We start from the raw sequence: 21,522 nt of genomic DNA, 5'->3' as shown, positions 1-21,522 counted from the left end.
TGCCAACTCCACATATCATTATGAGGAATAGACCATGGTATTTATCACATTACAGCAACACAGAGACTTAAGAGAGGGGGTTTGAGTGAAAGGCGTTATCCAGGCGAAATCTCTTTAGCTCTGTCTCTCCCCTTCCCTGCTACCTCTTCCTCTGTGCTGTGCTGTTATATCCTTTTTTCACTTGCTTTAAACACATGATCATCCCTCAGGTATCTCCAAGCAGCATGTGGTTAACAAACTCATGCATTTTCCTCTTTTTTTTAAGCCAAGGCTCTTTCCCTTTATCGGCGCAGGATAAGGATGGAGTAGGGTGGGCTGCACGGGGAGGGAACACATACGTTATTCTGCACCGAGCACTTTTTATGCCCTCTGTTGTCAGAAAACTAAGTAAGAGCTCCTTTTTTTACATCAAAGAAGATGGAAAGCCTGACTTCATAACCCAACCTGATCAAGCTGGCATACCGGACGTTCTGGAATACAAATTAGTGCCTGTGCAGAGCAGAGGTAGTTTACCCCTGCCCTGGCAAGGACGCCAAATATGGTTTCAATGTCGCAGCCATTTTTTTTTGTGTGTGTGAAGGGGTCCGCACAGAATCCTGAAACAAGCCCATATCTTCTCGACCTTGTATCAAATGAGAAACAGCCGTTGAGGCTTACGTTTCCTGTCACATTCCGCAAAACATTTTATTTATCAACCTCAGCAAGAGAGAGAGAGGGAGAGAGAGAGAGATAGATAAAAAGAAAGAAAAAGAGGGATAGAGAGAGCAGGGGAGACAGAGCGCTACCTGGTCTCCCTGCTGTGGCTGCCTCTTTCTCTCATAGGCAACAACACAGAACTAGTCGCCTTGGCGAGGCTGACCTGAATGCGGGATCATCATTCGCTGGAAACACGAGGTCGGAAAAGTTAATGCACACCCTGCACTCTCTCTGATTGAAACGTAGCAATGTCAAAAGCACCCCCTTCCCACACACACACACCTGCCACCACCCTCTCCCCTTGTTTTTGTTATTTATTACACGCACCCAAGGAGGGTCCCCGGATCTTACAAAAGGGGTCGGGTCAGGGTTGAGGGGATCTACAAGCCTGACAACTATTCAGGCAGCGGGTGAGCTGCCAACTTCCCGAGAATCGGCCGCCACTAACAATATGAGGTGCTTTAAAGCAAGAGTCTCTCCCTGTGACAGGTCCCTCTAAGCATGTCCCGCCGTTTATCTAGACGAGGATGGAAGCAGACAGTGAAGAATGGGAATTAAATCAGCGGAGCAGGGACCACGGGGATGGGAGCGTAATGGACTGAGTCAAACTGGAGGTCAGGTGGACAGGGGCCAGGCCAGGGCTTTGAATGGACGTCATCATGTGTGAAATGCCGGGGGACTGTAAAAGGCAGCGCACACAGCTGTGTGCTTTTTCCGAGACTCTGCAGGACACCTGGCTGCGTCCCTCAAGCAGTGGCAAGTGAGTGTTGCTCCTGAAGACATGGGAGCACAGTTGGTGCCACAGCTGGTACTTTTAGTAGTTCCTGTCTTTGGAAAATATACTCTCTGCCCATGGGAACTAGAAATATCTGCCTTTCCATTATTTTTTTTTTCAAAACTCCACAACTAATGTCTAGATAGAATCCACAGACTGCAATCAAATGAAAACATAAACATGCTTTGAAAGCATTTCAACACAGTCATACAGCTAACCAAACACTGCACACCCGTAATAGCATTGTTAGCACAGACGTAAACTCAGCAGATTTGTGAAACAGCTGTCTGCTGTACTCAATGCATCTTCAGGACCATGGACATCTCATGATGCAGGCGTCCCAGCCTATGGCTGCATGTGTTCACTCAGAGTGGGCTGCTGCCATCACACATGTTGACCGCATAGTGTGGTATAAACAGGATTTAGTGAGAGGTCAATATTTGCCAGGCAATTCAACCCCCTCCTCACCATCTTGATGTAATTGCCTCAGGCGTATGCTTTGCTCTGTGGCCCTACAGTTGGGTATTAAATGAGATCCTGCAGTGCCAAAACATCCTCCATCCTCCTCCCTCACCTTAAATGAGTCCTTACCAGAAATGGCACTTACAATATCTGATTCATCATAAGTATGGCCAGCAGAGAGCTTCACAGTGGAGTATGCCCGGGTAAGATGTAGTTTCCTCAGCTAATAAGAATTTAGATGCAGCCGAAAGGTATTTACACTGTGTAGGATCAGAAGCATGGTGCCACAAAAAGCATTTAATTCCGGCTTAATAATCAACCCAGAAGCTCCACCACCGCACCCCGCCGGGTCATTATGGATTGATGATATCAGATGATTGTTCCCCTGAAACGATAAGCTGTCACTTTTCTCTGCTTCAGATCTAAATTTCACATCTTCCCTCAGTATGGGTCATATTTGCTGAACATGTTTCCCTCCAACCACAAACAAACAAAATGGCAGATAGAGAGAAGCAAACGAGAGATAGAGTGAGAGGGAGTGAGGGGATGAATATTACTGTACAAGGGGAATGTAAGAAATGTCTTCACTGAGTCCTCAAAAGGTTTTGCATTCTTCAACACGCTATACTGCCTTTGTGTCGCACAGAAATGCAACTAACTGTTTTCCTTCTAAACAAGCCATACAAATCCACCATATCATGGCAGTCTCTGAAGGCTTTCATGTGTTTTAATAGTCCGCCATCTCGCAGTTCCTGTCTAAAAGTAGCTGATTGTCTTACTGTTTTATCATTTTCTCATTCATATCTGACAAGGCTGAATACATTGTAATTTTGCAGACATGCAACAAGCCTTTGAGGTGATTTATCACACTGTGAAAGCAAAACAAAACCAGGTGAGGACAACGGATAACGACAGCAGCGAGAGGCGAAAGATAGGTCTGTCTCATAAATGGGAAGAGCATTGGCCCTATCTCACTGTCCTACCCTTTTATATCTCTGACTTTTGTTTTTCCTCCCTTTTAAAAGCACAGGCTTGGCCAGGTAGCACTGAGCCAGAACACGGAAAAAACATCTTCTCCTCACATTTCAGGGGCTAGGTCAGTTGTACTTGATCATCCCAAACACTGCTGCACAGTCAGTTGACAGAGCAGTTTGACAGATTTGTGAGGAATGAGAAGAACTGTGTGTGAGTGTGTGTGTGTGTGTGTGTGTGTGTGTGTTTGTCTGTGTCTATGTCTATGTATTCAGGGAGGGCGCAATTTTCAATGGAGCCATTTTCATTCTGATTAATTCAGTTACGGATTTTTATCTGACCCATTTGCTAATCGCCCCCACCCTGCATGATTCGGTAATGGATTCATCACAACCCCCCTCCTGTATCATTCCCCGAGCCAAAACTGAGCAACGAGTTGAAACACCCCACACATCTGGAGAGAGAGAGAGAGAGAGAGAGAAAGAGAGAAAGAGAGAGAGAGAGAGAGAGAAAAGAGAGAAAGAGAGAGAGAGAGAGAGAGGCTGCACTTTTTTCCTTTCTTTTTTCTTCCATGCCCAGAATGCCCAGATGACTAACATTAGTTTTCCAGCAGGTACACTGCGACCAGTGGGGAACTGTGGCGGCGCAGTGCCCGTGCATGTGTGGTGCAGGTTATTTATAGCCATCTTCCCTTTTCTTTCTTTATTTTTCTCCACGGCTGGAAGGCAACCCGCTCAGCGGGTGGGGATAGAGGGAGAGAGAGGGAGAGAAGAACAGGGAGGAGGAGGAGAAGAGAGGGATGGTGGAGGGGATCAGGGATGGGGGGTGGGAGGAAGGGGTTTTAGCCACTGCGGAGACTCAGGGGAGCATAGGGCCAGCTGATCCAGCGAGCCTGCCTGAGGGTGGAGTGGGTATTACACCACCGGCCGGCCGGCGTCTGCTTGGCAAGCGGCACTCTCACTCGGGGCTACGGCGCTCTGTGTGTCGCAGCCTTTCATCCGGCGCCGCGCTGCAGCTCCCTAAACATCTGTCCGCACGTTTGTCCTACAATCGCGCCTGGAAAGCCAACAATTATGCGCGCCAGGAGCAGCCGAGCGCCTTGAGTGACAACTGCGTTATGGACATATGGAAAAGTGGCTGGCGAGTCTCCTGTCAGGAAACAGGCCCCTCGCAGATGGTTTGTCTATATGACACAACGCGAGTGATATCAGTGATGATATCTCACTCTATGTGAGCCGTGGGTTTGCATGTTTGTGCTGTGGTCTCCTGCACAATTGCCCCCATGGCCTGTTTACTTCCAGATGCATTTGTCAGTGTTAGCATTTTTGTACAGCATGCATGCCTGCCTAGAGGAGGGTACAGGGAAGTGTTCTATGTGCTATTGTTCTCATGGATCTTGGTGGATGAGTGCAGATGGAGAGTGTAATGTGAAGGAGTAGAAGGCAGGAGCCACTGATGGACCTATCCACTATAGCAGAAGCACATTTAGTGGCAGTGGGTGGAATGAATCACAGTCGAGGTCAGCTCTTCACTCAACGGTTAATCTAATGACTGGAATAGCTGGGATATGAAGAGTGCATTAAAACTTTCAATAGGTTGCCTGTTTGTGCTCAATAAAAATAGAGCTCACCAATTATAGCATGCAATATTTATGGTATCATGTAAGATGCAATGACACAAGAAAGACTGCTGAGTAAATGTCCAGTTCCGTTCTGCTCCTATACTGTAATACAAGGTTACCAAGGTACATTAAAATACATCTGCATTACACATAGCAAAATGATAATGCATACATTGAACTATTTATTGTCTATGACTATGTTTATGACTGGTTAGGTTTCATCATTCGGTTATTCTCAAAGGCATAATATCTCTGTGGTTTTCCTACGGAAGATCTACGACTTTAGCTTAATCCTGCAAATCTCAAACCTTTCCTGCATGTATTGAAATCCCTCTTTAAAGGGCATGTGTCCGCTATCTGTCAGACATCTGTTTGATGATGCAGACTCAGTGAGAACAAAGCTATCATCTCCTGTTTGGATATCTCGTGCAAAATGAAATGACCTTTTGGTGGCTCAAAATTTGGTGGGCAATTAGTCATAGATTACACTTGAGATGCAGCCTCAGAAGAGCATTCTGCTCTGCTCACCACTGCGGCTCCACTCAAAACAAGCTTGGTTATTCTACAGTGGGCTGACGAGCCGATCGCGGCGGCGACGCACTGGGACATGTCTTTTGAATTTGATCTTGGTGCAGCAGCACACCACAGCCCTGTTGTTCACTTGTCTTTGTCTTGGCTCACAATATCCCTGTGGCGGTGGGAGTGATGCGTAAGGGCAAGCGAGGGCGCTCTCACAGGCTCTTTTTTCAAAGGGGGGGTCGGTGTACCCCATCCCCGCTGGCCCTCACAGTCCTTGGCTCCATTATGCACTCTCTGCAGTGTGCAATGTTGAGGAGGATTAATTCATTCATTAAGTATGCTGCCTGATTCAGTGTGGGTTAAACAAGGTAACCCACTTCTGATGATGGTCCAATTTCCCTCGTTTTCTAGTTGGAGGCATACATGGGCAAAGGAGGTTGAAGAAAACAGTCTCAGTGGGCTTCACACAGTCTGCTGCTGTTGGCATACAGAATTGTTTGATAATCAAAGGACATTAAGATTTTTTTATGTTTTCATTAAAAAAGAAAAATCCTCGTCACAATCAAGTCAACGTAGGACATAAGAGATTCTAATTCAATTGGAGGTACATGCACTCCATGTTCCTTTAAAATAATATATATTGTGCATTGGTGGTGGAGTTCCGCACAAGGCCGCTAGGTGTACCTTTGCTCCATTTTTGAGCACCCCACAACAGTTCATCCTTTCTGTATTAGGGACATGAGGAGATATCGGCATTTTATCAAGCAGGGCACCCAGAATCGTGAGGAGAGGAATAAAAATCACCTTATTCACCTAATTCTTTACCATTAATGGCTTTGAGTTATTGGAGCAATACACAAGGAACTTAAGGTTCGGCTTCTTGGGAGAAAAGCGCAATGGATTAACATTATTTTGTAAAAAGAGTGGGAACGGACAAATATTTTTTCTGCGAGGTAGTTGGACCGAATTATGATGGGCTGGTGACTGAAGTCATTCTCTTTCCTGACTTCGGTTCTCTGTTTTGGGGGATATTTGCCGTCTGCAGTGTTTCCCTCTAAAAAACACGAACATGGTACAGAAAGGACGCGAATGAGAGGGAATGGTTTCCGGAGATTACGCTTTAAGGTAATTGTGTGAGGAAATTATTTCTGCATGAAAAGTCTGTCACGACGCGTGTAGTAGTTTTACTTCTCGTATATTGCTTCTCTGTATCTTCCTTGGAGACATAAATTATGCGAATCGGGTTGTATGAAGACAAGTCCTCGACTCTCTAAACTTAGGATTTTAAACGAAATCAACCCTTTCACGACAAGGACTGAGCATCTACACAGAAATAGGTAGATTTACGGGGATATGATGACATCGGAAATATTGAATGGTTGGGAACATTCATTAACCCTTTAGCAATTTGGGACAAAATCTCATTACGTTCACAATCGAGGTACAAAGTCTACGGGATGTTTTCGATAACACCTGTGCCTGTTTAATCTCATACGTTTTCATAAGATCATGACAAAATGATCAGCCACTGAAAACACCTGCAGTCATTTTGGCGAACTACATAGCAGCGGTCTTCCCACCGTGATAAGAAATCACCAACCTAAGTCATTAGTCTTTTAATTGTTATACAGTATTCACGTTTGATGAATGGAAATCAAAAAAATTCAGACATAATTAAAATTAATCTGCCAAATTACTTGGGCTAATATTAATTGATTCATAATTAACCTCACGAACTAGCTGTGAGACAGAACACTTGGCATGCATCTCATAAGGTGCGCGTTTTGCATTGTGGGCTGAAGAAGCGCTCTTTCTACTTGTCAAACTGGCTGTAATGGTTCATTGCTACTCATCGATAGGAAATAATACTATCCACAGATTACACTGTAAAATACCATGTCTTTGGAAACGTTAAAAGGAGTAAAAACGTTAATGGTAGGCTGTTAGGTTAATATAGCACGGACCTTCGAGGAGAGCAATAAATGCGGTGTTTGTGCAGTGGAGTCGCATCATGATTCACTTGCAGGAAAATCCAGCTGGATTAACCCGCTCTCTAAGTAGTTTTGGCTCCAGTTTCCTGCAGACATTGCACATACGTATAGTACATTTTACAATCTGGATAAATCCAACGATAGAATTAATATTTTCAACCGTGGCTAATATTGCTTTTATCTAGTCTATTCTGTGCTGCTATTTCACGCTACTCACCAAGGAGGAGAACGGGTTGTCGGCCCGTTCACGTACACTTGGCAGAGTTTTGTAAAACCTTTAGATAATCAGATCAACTGAATGATTGTAATTACGAATTTCCTCATAAAAGAGAACCCACTGATCAGCGATAGCAGCAGTCACAACAACGAATTGTGTGGGTTTGCTAAACTGCAGTTGAAGAGGTTGCTATGATTTTTGCGTCATCGTCATTAAACTTGTAGCCTGTTTAAAAAATGGCAGCCCCATTGGCCCTGTCTAAGAACGCACCAGACTGACGACTGGTCATTTGCAATGTGGCATTGTCCTCTCAAAATAACTAAAATCTTTAATGTCGTTCATGTCATGGAGGGGAACGTATAACCATAATAGCAGTGTGCCCCACTTGTGACGTCCGAACTCAAGGTACCCGATCCGTACAGGGGAGGGAGCCCGTTCATAAATAATCGACGCGGTGATTCAGCTGTGTCACATTGTCAACGGTCTGGTGATTTAAAAAGGTGTTATCTATTTCTTGCTTAAAGAGGTGTGTATGGAGGAACACTGTTTCGCTGTTAATGTATCAAAACATTTCTGTACCGTTTATTCACTGCATTCAAACACGCCGTTGCAGAGATGGCAGTTATTTTCGAGCGCATTGTATTACACAGGCGTACATCACAGCGGATGATGAATGGGCTTCGAGGACGGTTTCCTCTGTTTCAAAACAAAAAGTCAATGCTGAGAGACTTCATGTCTCACCAGGCATTATTTTCCTTATCAGTCTTGCTGTCAAGAACACAGTTTAAAAGCCCAGAGGACTTAAACTGTCCTGTGTCACTCATTTAAATTTGTTTATAGCGTTGTTAGTTAGCATGTCACTGTTGCATGAGCCCAGAGGACTTAAACTGTCCTGTGTCACTCATTTAAATTTGTTTATAGCGTTGTTAGTTAGCATGTCACTGTTGCATGAGACCAGGTTATTCCCACCTTTACACCTGACCCCCATCCCACCTTTTTATGTTCTTTTATTGGAGACATTCCCTTGTTCATACCCATTATGCAACTTTAAGTGTAGGTTGTTGTAAAAATGCTTAGCATTTTACACCACTGAGCACTTCAACTCTAATGTGTCTGTGATACCTGGGGCCCTCTAGTTTGCAAACAGAACGTCTGAGGGCCTGTCATCGCCCTCTGCTGTGTCCAGCCTTTCAGTCAGATGCAGACGACTGACTCACAGGCAATTAGAGCTGGATTTTATGTGATCAGAAAGGGAGCTTGTCTTGTGAATATTTTGGCGATTTCCTCCAGACAGCAACTGATTATTTTCTGAGTAATCATTTGTACATGGCTTACATGGCTGCTCACAGCAGGAGCGTAGAGGGAACAACAGCGTTTGCCCTTTGAAGAGAGCTCTGAGTTCTTGGTCTGTCTTTCAATGCTGGTTTTTAGAATTTGCCATGGCTATTCATTGATGAAGTGCTTGGTGGGAGGGCTACTTGTAACCATTTTATATGTGTGTGGCCTTTTCATTTGTGTGTTTGTCTGTGTCTGCCCAGTTGGTTTGCCTTACTGCGTTTTCAGAAACAGGGCCCACTGTTTGTGATACTGCTGAAAGTGCAAACATGCCAAAGTGCAAGTTTTGTTGATTGAAATCACCTCGTAACAATAGTTTGCCAACTGTATGTTATTGGTACAACAGAAATCCTTCTCATCTGTAGACATGACAAGATTCTAGTGTGGTGTGATACTGTCAAATTAATTAAAGTAATTGCAGTGTACGCATTTGCATTTATTGCAAATGAAAATAATGGTTACATGGAAATCACATTTAGAGATGGAATTTAAAAGGTCTGGCTACTATCCATTTTCATCCATGCAGGGTTTCATGCAGAGTTTAACTGAAATGAAAATTGCTCATGAAATGTACATGCGCACAAACATGTTATCTCATACAGCAGAAATGAACGATAAAACCATAAAAGAAAAATGGAGTAGATTCCATTTTAGGGCCAAGAGAACTTTGTATCTATTTTGGTACAAACATTAACATTTAAGTATAAATGCCCCCATCAGAGTGTTGGCGTTAAAATAGACCTCTAACCCGGAACATGCATTAATTAACAATAAGCTGCTCTTGTTCCTTTTGTTCAAGGAATGCCTTTCTCAGCACCCATAGCTGCATGTTGACATAAGGCACAGTCACACGCTTCTTTAAGAGTTCCTGAAAAGTGCCAGCGACTTACAGAGAGAGGCAGAGCCTGATCATGACTGTTACCCAGAGAAGGAGACTTTCATTACTCATCGGGAGCAGCAGCAGTTGCAGTGGTTGCCGGGGCCCATTTGTCCAACTTCCCCTATAACGAATTCACAGAGACAGAACTGGCCCAGGAGGACTCGACCTTCATCTGTTTTTTATTCACCAGATATCTATTCTGTATGGACAGGCGGTGCTTTTTTTTTTTTAAAAAAAAAAAAAAAAAAAAACTTGTGTTTCTATTCCATGACGTTTTAAGAGGAATTTTATTGTGGGCTTGAAAGGGAACACATCTTCCAGTTGTGTGGTGTGTTGGGGAGTGTGATGGGGTGTGAGACAGAGGCTAAATGTCTTTTAATGGACCTTACTGTTGAGGCAGTCGGAATGTCACTTCCCACTTCCCTCTTGGCACAGAGGCACTGGGCCCTCACGATCGATGTGAGTTCTGTGGCACCAAAGGTGTGAAGGGTATTGTGACCTCACGGTATCACCTTTTTGGCACCTTCTGTGGCTGCCCATTCAAGTTGTGCTCGAACATGTCCTCCCTATGGAGTATGTCGACACACAATAACTGCAATTCAGACTTGGAGACTTCTCACTACTGAGAATATAGACCACATGATCACTCAGAGAGCGATCATAAGGACAATTTTTTAGCTGTCTCTCTGTTTGTCCTTTAGCTGTGTCGCTCTTGAGGACTTTACTGATGCACAAGCCATATACAGTATAGCCTTGACTCATGACCTTGAGCATCCTCAGCATCGTGCTTGTTGGTGTTGTGATGAAATGATGTTGGGCGTTGTGTTTTCCAGTGTCGTACTCCTATCGTGGCCCTCTGGTGGATAGCAATCAGAGAGGGCATGTGTGCTGTATCTGATTACTCTTTGCTTCACAGACACATGGCTCAAGGCCATACAAGCCCTTCAGTCCCTCAGTTACTAACTGACTAATTATGGAGCTTTGATGTAAAGCAGTTTGAGCAGCCCTCCTCAGTCATCGGATTGGAACTTGAGGGAGTCGTAGTGACACTGTTGATTTCTGAGACCTTCTGTGCAGCGGAGATGAGCAGGACATTAGATACTGGTGCTCTTCCAGTCGCTCTCTCTGCACTGCCGTATTAATGGCAGTGTAATGTAATAGCAGAGTTGCTCATTTTCCAAATGTATGATAATGACTTTCCCACGCATTCTGGCGAGCAGGCCTGGTCCTTTGTGCCCCTGAGCGGGAGAGTAGGAGGATATGTTGTTCCTGTGGGCCCTGCGATTGGTTGAGGAGCCGACACTGTGGCAAGAGAGCTTTTTTGTTTTTTTTTTTAACGCCAACATGGTGCTTCGTGTCTGACCCCGGCGGAGCCTGTGTCACAGCATCGCCGCCAGGTGAATCAGTCCATCCCTCCTACATGGCCATGACCGCAGAGCTCAGGAGAACACTTTCACTCTTTCACCCTCTGCACACCTCTTATCCCATCATCTCTCCCTCTCTCTCTACTTCTCTCTCTCTCTCTCTATCCCTCTCTCTCTGTCTCCCTCTCTCTCTCTCTCTCTCTCTCTGTCTCTCCCTGTCTCTTGCTCTCTCTGTAAAAACTCACAACTTCACTGAGAGTTTGCTTTTCAGGGCACCCACTGTGGTGAGAGTGCTTATGTAGGAGATTATGTCCTGGCGAGGCAGAGGAGGCATTTGTGCTGTGCTGTGCTGTGCTGTGTTGTGTTGTGTGTGGCATGTGGGTTTGCTGCTAGAGGTCTTGCTGGGTGCTGTTGTTTCAGGGGAAATCTCAGCAAGAAGAGGAATGAGCTGCACAGATGCATGGATGCTTAAATAGATACAGAGAGTGGGAGAAAGACAAACAGCAGAGAGAGAGGAGGGGAGGGGTGGTGGAGAGGGAGGTTGCAGGCCACTGTAGGGAAGGACGAGGCTGCATTAGATTGGGCATGCAGCATTAGATGAGTAATATGTAAAAGAGAGAGGGAGAGAGAATGAGAAAACGAGAGAGTCGCCAACCACTAATACCACTGTATTACTGCAGGCATGTGCTCAACAACTAACAGCACGTGTGGACTGCTCATCTCTAGAGGCCATACTGGGTGTGTGTGTGTGAGAGAGAAAACACACACAGATAGAGAGAAGTGAGTGAGTGAGTGTGTGTGGGTGTGTGTGTGAATTTCTGTGTGTGTTTATGTGTGTGCGTGGGAGAGCCATATCCCTTAGGCTTCTATATGTTCTATCTGCAGAAGTGACTGCAGCACATGAAAGAATAGTTGTTGATGAATGTGGCACACTGTAGCTCTTCATCTGGGTCTTTTTATCAACCATTCAGGTCACATTATTATGATTATGAATACTAACTAGGAATTTAAAATGTGATCAAAATCTTTCATATTGAGCATGGGTGATGCTGGATGTAGTCATATTACAAATATATGTTGTGTAAATCAGATTTCGCTGTGGTAGTAACGCAGACTTATCTTAAAGAATTGTCTTCATCTTCAACATTTTGAATTAAGTTTAATTTGTAATCTTAGCATGCATTGTCAGCAGGGTCCTAAATTAATGTTTAATGAAGACAAAGAAAAAAAGCAACAGCAAGCCCAACAGAGATTCTGCTGTCAAGAGCTGTTCCACTCTCTCTCTAAAGTGTGAGTGACAGTTTTACCAAGGGCCTGAGATACAATGGGTATTTTACTTTTCACACAAATGGTGGTCAATTTTTAATGAGCTAGGAGAGGAGCCTTCTGATTCCTGCTCTTAATTTGCCGCGACATCGTTTCTCCCCAGCCAGGCCCCGGCAAACCCTCCAAATCTTATTCGCTTCACCAGTGACCTGCAAGCTAAGCATTACCGTCCGGAAATAGACATGGACCCCCCCACACACACTCCCCACCACTCCACCTCCTCCAAGCCTATAAATTTCCCAAAAGTCTTATTGGAGGTGAAATGAGATCATTAAGGTCAGTGTGAGCTTGCATGGAAGTAAAGCACGCCGTGATGGAATGTTTAGTGTGTTGACTGGCTGCGGTAATAACTCTGGTTGGCGCACTCTGTTCCCTGCTTTTGACAGCTTTGGTGAAAATAATAGGCTGTTTGTTTTCTCTCAGATCACCTATATATGATTGGGGACCTTCTACCTGCCCCTGCAGGGGAATATGCTGAACCTCATTAAAAACTTCTCCATGTGCAATCTTTCCCCCTGCTGTTCCAAGCTGGGAAATCTCATATAATTATAGGGGGAGATGATTGTGTAGATATTGGAGGAGGTATGGGAGGCCGCTCAGTCTTATCAGGTGGATGTTTCCAAACAAAGTCAGGTGATCAGACTTCCCTGGAGAAACCTGTCAGTTCTTCTCTCATTTCATCTCCTGAATCCCCCACACAATGGCATGGCTTATAAATATATGCAGTGCAGTTGTTCAAAACTAAAAGATAGGAAAAAAGCATGGGGGATGAAACATGAAAGGATATGTCCTTCCTCACTGAGTTTGTTTGGAATATTAATTTATTTAAATAGGATGCAAACAAATATATCAGGTTCAGCTTATCTTATTGAATATATGCATTGGGACAACCCCCAGCTGAAGGAGTCTGTAGCGCACTTCTTCCCTGGAGAAGCAAACAGAAATATGGAAGAAAAGATGCAAGGCCAAGTAACGCAAAATGAGGCACCAGACAGCGTTCACACTGCCTAGAGATCTGAATATAAAAGTAAAGACAAAGAATTTCTCCATGCTTGATCAATTGAGCTCATTATGATGGGGAAAACTCTTAAGTAGGGGATTTGGGGAGATTTATGCAGAGAGTATGCGGGCCATGTCTGAAATTTATTCTCAACACCTGGAAGAGCTTAATCTTGAGGGGAAAGTGTAGACATTGAAGGAAAATAGCCAGTGTTCTTGCATTCGTCCAAAGACGAGACCGGACTTATGCAAAACAGCCCATCACCTCAAAGTAGTCACATGGAAGTAATGAATGTCTATCAATATTTTTTAAACAGCCATGATAGCGGATTAATACTACCAGTCCCCCCCACCCAACACAGACACACACACACACTCACACCCCATCTCTCACAAGAATAGCTAAGCTCCTTATTTATTTTGTAGGTGCCTCCTGAAGTTTCTGTGGCCGTGTTTAAAATAAGAACCAGTGTGCATCTGAACCTTGTAGGGGTAGTCTTGGCTCTCCTCAGCAGGGTATGGGATGCAGTGATTCAGATGTTTGCTGAGATTAAAGGGCAGTATTGCATCTCCCACAGCAGTGTGCTGGCCTCTCATCATCTCCTTTGTTAACCATCATTCACCTAACTCTGTCAACTCTGCATTTATTTGTCCTTCTGCAGAGTTTAAATATTTGACCGTGCCTGGTAGAGATGCTATAAGAGGCTAGCGGCATGGTTGACGTGCTAGGATGTTTTTTCTGTCCTTTTTGGCTGAGCTGTAAAAAACCTCATGGCACTTTTATGTGCTCATTAACAGTACACAATCAATGGCGTAGATCTCCCCACTCTGTTTATCTATTTGCCTAATTATTTTGGATGAGTGACTGTTTTGCATTTGTGTAGATGCATATCATTTGTACACACTTGTCAATAGACAACAGTTTGTTTTTGAAATATGATTTTGTTTTTCTTGTGTGTGTGTGTGTGTGTGTGTGTGTTTGAAGTGACGTCAAGTGCTCAGACGAAAATGTGTGTTTGCTCGCGGACAAATAAAGTGACTCCAAATAAAAAGCCCCTTTGGAAGTCTGGATAACTAATCATTTTGACAAGCACACATTAAACACATTACAATCCAGGTCAGATGTTCTCCCTGTCACTTGTCAAGGGCTTTGTCGTGTTCCCTGTGTAAGTGCACTTGATTTCACAGGAAAGTTTTTCTCCTGGCACTACAAGTGTGGGTTAATAACAGGATGCTTTGCATAAAGTGACAGTGGTTTCTTGAATTTTGCATTGGGTGAAGGCAGCCTACGCCTATAGTGCTTAAAGAATGTGATTTGTTGTAGTAGTGCGTAGTAACAGTGGTCTTTCTGTGTGTGTTGAGGAATATGGGAATCCTTTTAATGTCTCACATGGCACTCTGCCGGAACTAAGCATGGTATTTCCCCCCTCCCCCTCCGCACTTGAAATGGCGATGAAGGGTTTTTTAAGTGTGCTTTGAATGATGCACTTGTTGCTCATTTCTGTTCGGCATGCACACACACACACACACACACACACACACACACACACACACACACACACACACACACACACACACACACACACACACACACACACACAGTAGCCTGAGTGTGTGGCGATACAGTAGAATTCAGGACAAGTGTCCCATTGTGGGTGAACATAAACCCCATTGTGTTGCTGTGGGAGTCCTGGCAGTTTGTTCATTTCGCCAGGCTAAATGAATGCTGCTGAAAAGCGCCTGTCAGTGTGTCCACTGGGGAAGAGTTGCCTGCAGTTCTAAATGTGCTCCTACTCCTCATTAAGACTGCTTTCCTACGGAGGATCCAAATATAGCTTTCAAAATGTGTGCAAGGTTGAAAAGTTCCCTCTGACCACTTTACTGCAGGAAGCAGATACAACTTGAATTGGAGATTTGGGCACTAGGAGGACATCAAACGGTGCCAAACTCATGTTGTTTACTGACATGCACTCCAATTTTCCCTGATGGTATCATTGTTTGTGTTCAATAAACTTTTTTCCTCTGTCACATTTATTGATTTACATTTCTTGCAGTATGCTTTGATCTGACAGTTCTATTTGTAGAGATGTGACCATAATACATTTTACTCTTATCTTTTTAATATTCTTTTCCTGCTTAAATGAAATGGGTCCTTTGCCAAATGAAATGTAGTTGCCTCAGCCAGCAATTGCTTATTTTTTCAGGTTTGGAGGCACTGTGATATTGCCTCATCTATGACAAGAGTCGAGAGCTACAAACAGCAGTGAAATCTAGCACTTCCCCTTTGCTCCCTCCTGTTGTGCTAATGAAGTCTTTTCTTTCTTTCCTTTTTTTTCCTTGCAGGATATAGACCCGAGGCTGAACAGGATTTGATTCTTCTGCGGAAGAACCACAGCAAATGGCTGCTCTGTCTGTGTCGCCGGGGTGGGCCATTTCAAGGAGTCGCCCTGATGAATAGATTGGAGTGGAAGATGTTGCCCCTGCCTGAATTGTGAAATCAGTGGGAAATACCACTCGCCATGCAGACAGCCTTTTGAGGGGGTTTTTGGCAGCCACGTGTCGGGCAGACCTTTTATTTTTGCCTTTGATCTTGCTTCCTTTTTTCACTTAACCTGCTTCCCTCACTGGCCCTGCCATTGGATACCGACTGCACTGCTGCCAGGTGCCAGCCGCCTTCCACGAGCTGAGCCACTCTGCCCACCGTCTGGTGCTGATCTGGCGCAGGTGGTGCCCGTGGTGGAGGAGGCATGTTGCCACAGCGACCCTGCCGACTACGGAGCGCGTGTAGTGCCATGAGGCCTCGGATGGGATTTGGCTCGGGTGCGGATCCAGCCTTGCTGCTGTGGGTGTTGGGCTTCGCTCTGCAGGCCCTGCTGGTGGCCGCACAGAAACTGGACGAGACGGACCCGGTGGTGACCACCGCCTACGGGCGGGTGCGGGGCTTCAAGAAGGAGCTCAACAACGAGATCCTCGGCCCCGTCATCCAGTTCTTGGGCGTGCCCTACGCCGCGCCTCCCACGGGCGAGAGGCGCTTCCAGCCCCCAGAGCCCCCGATCCCGTGGTCCGACATCCGGAACGCCACCCAGTTTGGCCCCGTGTGCCCCCAGAACATTCTGGAAGGCAGGCTCCCCGATGTCATGCTCCCTGTGTGGTTTACCAACAGCCTGGAGGTGGTCTCCTCCTACGTTCAGGATCAGAGCGAGGACTGCCTGTTCTTGAACATTTATGTGCCCACGGAGGATGGTGAGTTAAATGGCAGGGCAGACACGAGGCTTTGGCGAGTGCTCACCTCTCCTTTTTTATCTTTTGGTTCTTTGGGTTTAAGAACTCCTCCTGTCTGTGCTGAATGTGAGAAGTGGCAAAACAAGCATGACCTCTGCATGTCTTACAAGCATGTCACTGCTTTCTCTGTGTGCGTGTGTGTGTTTGTTTGTGTGTGTATGAGTGGTGTGTGTGTGTGTGTGTATGTTTGTGTTTGTCTGTCTGTCTCTCCGTCTGTGTCTGTGTGTGTTTGTCTGAGAGTGTGGCTGTCCATCTCTGTCCTAACCCCCTCCTCGCCTCGTAAACTCACCTCCCACAGCACGTCCATCCAGGTGAATCCGGCTCCTCCTTTATCCCCTTAGTCCACCCCTGTCCACCAGTGACCCATCATTTCTCCATTGTGTGTGCAGGCACAATGAAATGAGGTCTTTAAAATGGGGAATCTTACAGTAACAGTACAGTAATAATGATGGTGACGTTCATGATGATGATGATGAACATGATGATGACAGTGATGATGATGATGACAGTGATGATGATTGTAACCATGGTGATGACCTAAGACAGCGAGAGCCTCTCTCTTGTTTAACTTCCTTTTTCCTCCTTCTCACCCCCTCCTCTCAGTCAGATTGTGGTGTTGCATGCTCCTGTTGTCTTTGATGGGGCTCCATGTTATTTTTTAGTCTTCTATTCATTTTGCAGTAAAAAGAATATCCAAGGAATGTGCCAGGAAACCCGGCAAGAAAATATGTAGAAAAGGAGGTATGTATGCACTGAAAATGATCAACTGTAACAAGGACAAGATCACCCCTCCCCCTTCTTCTCCCCACCACACACACCTCCACAGGAAGGGGGGTTGCCCTCAGAGGAAGCCAAATGTGTGTCCTAAAGAGGCATCACAGATAGATTGAATACTTGAGCATCTCCTGTAATTGATGACCTCAGTGGAGTGGTTCACAAGGGGAGACGCTGCAGAGACTGGGATTAGATGGGTAGAGGTTGAACTTGTGGAGTCGAAGCTCAATTAAAAGAGATGGTATCTTGATTCCATTGGTCTAGGCAGGCTGTATCGATCATGGCTTCATCAAGATAATGTCAACACTCAGCCTTGTACACGTGCATACACAGACGCACTGTCTCCCTCTTCTCTCTCTCTCTCTCTGTCTCTGTATCTCATACTAACACGCACAAATACTTATGTCATTGTATCACTTCTCTTCTTGTTCCATTTTCTCTTTTAGATATTCACTTTACTTTACTCTCTTATGTCTCCTCTCTCTTTCTCTCTGTTTCTCTTTCTTTTGTTCCCTCTCTCCCCCTGTCCCTCCGCTGTCTCACCCTCTGTTTGTCTGGCCCTCTGTGTCTCTCTCTCTCCATTCCTGGCACACTGTGCCCGGCAGATGTAGTCACAGTGCCCTTGATAAGGGATGTGTCATTAATATGGCCCCTCTGCCGGGGGGGAGGGTGGTGTGTGTGTGTGTGTGTGTGTGTGTGTGTGTGTGTGTGTGTGTGTGTGTGTGTGTGTGGGGGGGTGCACTTATTAAACATTCCTGCTGGAGAACACTACATTTACACACAAGATCCCCTTCAACCTCTCTCTGCTCGGTGCCAAAACAGCCCCGATCCTCTCCTCTCTGACTCTCCACCTCGTTACCCCGTTGCCTCTTAGCCCAAATTCTCTGCCCTTAACTACGGCTCTCCACCGCCAGAGCCGCCTGCATCCTCTCCCCTCCCCGACCTAACTGTCACCCGCTGGACAACAAATTATCCTGCCAGCAAACAGACACAGTGTCCCTTTTCGAGCCCTGCTCTCTCTCCTTTGGTTAGCGAGGGAAGGTTCAGCCGTGTAGAAATCTGTGTTCCACTCAGGGTGCAGAGGAATGCGTCATTTTTTTAGATGAAGAGGGAGAAAAACACAGCATGACATGCAAATTATGCTGTCACTAATGATGTCTCCATTTCACGTGGTGCTGAAGACAACTAAAAAAAGGCTGTGTGGTACAGCTAGTGTAGGCTATATGCAGTGCCTGATATAATACTCTTCTCCCTCTCAAATCCTTTTTTCATCATTGCTTGAATGTGTAGGCTACACGGTGTGGAAACTGTTGCAAACATGCTATCATATCTGCCACACTTCAACTGGTGAGCCTAGATTCTGCTGCAAGTTCTACAGATAACTGTTTTGGCTATAAATAATATGTCTTTGCTGCCTAAATAGGAAGCTAGCTGTAAAGACGAAAGTATTATATTAAGTTTGGGAGGCTTCTGGCTTCATGCATACATAAAGCGTCCTGAAACCTCCATGCAATTGCATGTGGATAGAGATCACAGTGCCTCAAGCTGCTGCCTGTCTGCGCAGTTTAAATTTAGACTGGGCTCCAGTTAAAAGAAAAAATGTGGAGGCATTGCTGTGCACAGTTCCTCCTCAGTGAAATGAGACATGAATTAACAATATGCCACAGAGCCCAGCACAGAGACCACACATGTGAATGCAGGTGTTAGAAGTGAAACAGAATCACTTGTGGCTGAGTTGCTCCTCTGCAGCACTTTGATTGCTTTGAGTGAACTTCTGTCGCCACATCAAGTAGCCATAGTTATAAGATTAATCTCTGGCAATGTATGAGGGGTTTCCTTTAAATAGAACAATCGCTGGAGGAAAATGGCACAGCCAAAAAAGATTGATATTAATGGAAAATAAAAATGGAATTAATCTGACCCTAATCTTTTGCTGTAGTGTAGGATCTAATCACGGCAAAGCTAGTGGCTTAACCGGGCTGCACAATTCTTTTTGTCAGAAAATGTTGCATGGGGTTTTGTGTTTGCCTGTTCCAGCCGATATAGCAAGTAGTTAAAATTTAATAGTGTAAAGTTGGTAGCGTATTTACCAAAGCAATGTTGCATAAACGTGATATTCAGTATGTCAGCAGCTATTTAATTTTGCAGTTTGCACTGCATTTTTGCAAGTTGAAAAAAAACTTGGCATTGTGCCATGTAGGCTGGATGGAAAGGCGGAGCACTAGGAGTATGGTGTAAACACATGAATCTGATGGGCCTCTGTCACTTGGGGACACTAAAATCTGCTGTTTAATAGAAGCCCAGAAGTGATTGATTGAAGCAAAGGCAAAACAGTATTTTGAATTTCATGAGCTTTACTATGCTGTTTGTAGTCGGGCATGTCAACATACTGAAGTATTGCATGTGGGTTGGTTGTCATTTTGATATTTGCAGCCTAAAACTGAACTGTTGATCAACTTCTTTCACATGTATTATGAAACAGAAATGTATCAAATTATTCACATGTAAGCAGTATACTGATGAATTATTGAATCACCAAGTTCAACACTTCAATAAGTGGCTGCCAGTTATTTTATTTAAGTTGATGACATTTTAACTGTACACCTATTGAATCTATTATTGCTCCAGTGCTCATCTCTTCCAGATATGCGACATAATTATAATGTCAATGGTGAGAATCATCAAGGTGTTGAAGATGTTGACGAAAAACTTAAAAAAAAGACATTCAGATCAGTAACATGCATTAGACAGCAGCAGCAGTGGCTAATATGTATATGGCTTTTTTAGACCTAGGTTTGGCGTTCATATTGTGTTGCAGTGTTTTGGCAGAGCACCCTGAGGTGTGTTGGCTTACAAAGGTGCAGTAGCTATTTGCGGCAGAATAGAAGCCTGGACATTCGCAGTGGGAGTTTGGTCTCATTTGCCATGTTGGAGCCTAGTGCCACCGCTAGTTTTAATATGATAACCCTGGGCACTATTTGGAGATGTCACACGAAATAATAAAAAGCCAAGACATTCCTGACATGGTTAATTGTCGATAATGGAGCCTGCCCTCTCATTTCTCTCCCTCTCATTCTCTCTGTCTCTCTATTCATCAGTTTCTCTCTCCATCTCTTTATTTCTCACTCTCGCTCCATCCATCGCTCCCACCATTGCAATCTCTCACCCTTTCTTTGCATCCCTCTCATCCACTCCTCCCTCATCCTTCTCTATCCCTCCATCTATCTCTCTCTCCCCCTCAGTTTGTCGGCATTGTCCCAGTTTCTGAATGGTGGAGTGGCTCCTGAGGGCTGGTTGCCTCACACTGAGACAGGGATGGATTTGATGGCCCCGCCAGTCCTTCATCTCCTGTCCTCTGCTTGGGCCTCCTCCTCTTCCTCCTCCTCCTCCTCCTCCTCCTCCGCTCCGCTTTGCAACCCCTGTGAGAGCTTGACTGTAAAACCTGGGCAAAAGTGCCTCTCATCTTGGCAGAGAGAGAGAGAGAGAGAGAGAGAGAGAGAGAGCAGAAGCAGTGTCCATGGGTGTGTGAGAGAGAGAGCGAGAGAGCAGAAGCAGTGTCCATGGGTGTGTGAGAGAGAGAGAGAGAGAGAAGAAGCAGTGCCCATGGGTGAGCCGGGAGTGTGTTTTGCCGCCGTGTGTCTGGTCAGATCCTGCTGTGGCATCAGGGGTGGAGAGTGTTACACTGGCACCGTTCTAACATTGGCATCATGATGGCACTCTTGCGTGTTCACCTCCCATAGCCAATGTCATCTCTCTGAAATCAGGCATAAAATAACTCTGTGGCAATTCTGTACGAAAGTGTGTAATGTATAAGAAAATGCAGATCCATAGGAAGCAATTTTCTCTTATGTTGAAGTGCACTTAGACAGTTTGCTAGGGCTGAGAGTAGCTGTATATTTTTTATAATCTTTTTTACTAACCAACTTCTCCTGAACCTTCTTGTAAATGTAAAACATTTTGGATTATGTAATTGCTCATATCATTAATTTAGCCAACATTGTTTTTGTCCTTAATTCTGAACGTGAAAAGTGGACAGATGCTTTTTGTAGTCTTATCAAAAATCTTGGCAATATCAGGTTGGGCTGTAATGAAAGAGATGGAGCTTGATTGGTCGAGAGCACTTACTGTAGTAGTGAGTAGTTAATGACAACTTTACTTTAATAAATAATGTATCCGCTACTGTTTGTTGCCTGAAAAAGGCTAATGGAATATTGCATATACATCCAGCTGCAGTCTCTAATCTTCTCAGAGACATTGCATCATATCTTAAGTTTTCATGAATTTTTAAAATGGGTCATTTGAACCACAG

The 21,522-nt window shown here is 44.8% G+C and overlaps 1 protein-coding gene across 4 annotated transcripts in view; it reads left to right on the top strand.

Annotated features, from left to right (window-relative positions):
- The window catches only part of nlgn1 (neuroligin 1), a 209,201-nt gene that overhangs the window by 53,629 nt on the left and 134,050 nt on the right, over positions 1 to 21,522 (top strand). For 2 of the 4 annotated variants that reach the window (XM_048253154.1, XM_048253153.1), the window contains exons 1-2: positions 5,801 to 6,170; positions 15,501 to 16,400. In XM_048253154.1, the coding sequence (XP_048109111.1) occupies positions 15,905 to 16,400 (496 nt within the window). In that variant the 5' untranslated portion in view covers positions 5,801 to 6,170; positions 15,501 to 15,904. Of the gene's footprint in view, positions 1 to 5,800; positions 6,171 to 15,500; positions 16,401 to 17,120; positions 17,181 to 21,522 lie in introns of those variants that run through there. The other 2 variants (XM_048253151.1, XM_048253152.1) reach the window with 2 other exon arrangements.

Source organism: Alosa alosa, chromosome 9, assembly GCF_017589495.1.
Source record: "Alosa alosa isolate M-15738 ecotype Scorff River chromosome 9, AALO_Geno_1.1, whole genome shotgun sequence".
NCBI lineage: Eukaryota > Metazoa > Chordata > Actinopteri > Clupeiformes > Clupeidae > Alosa > Alosa alosa.
Note: the sequence above shows the minus strand (reverse complement) of the source record. Positions and strands in the feature narration are given on the sequence as shown.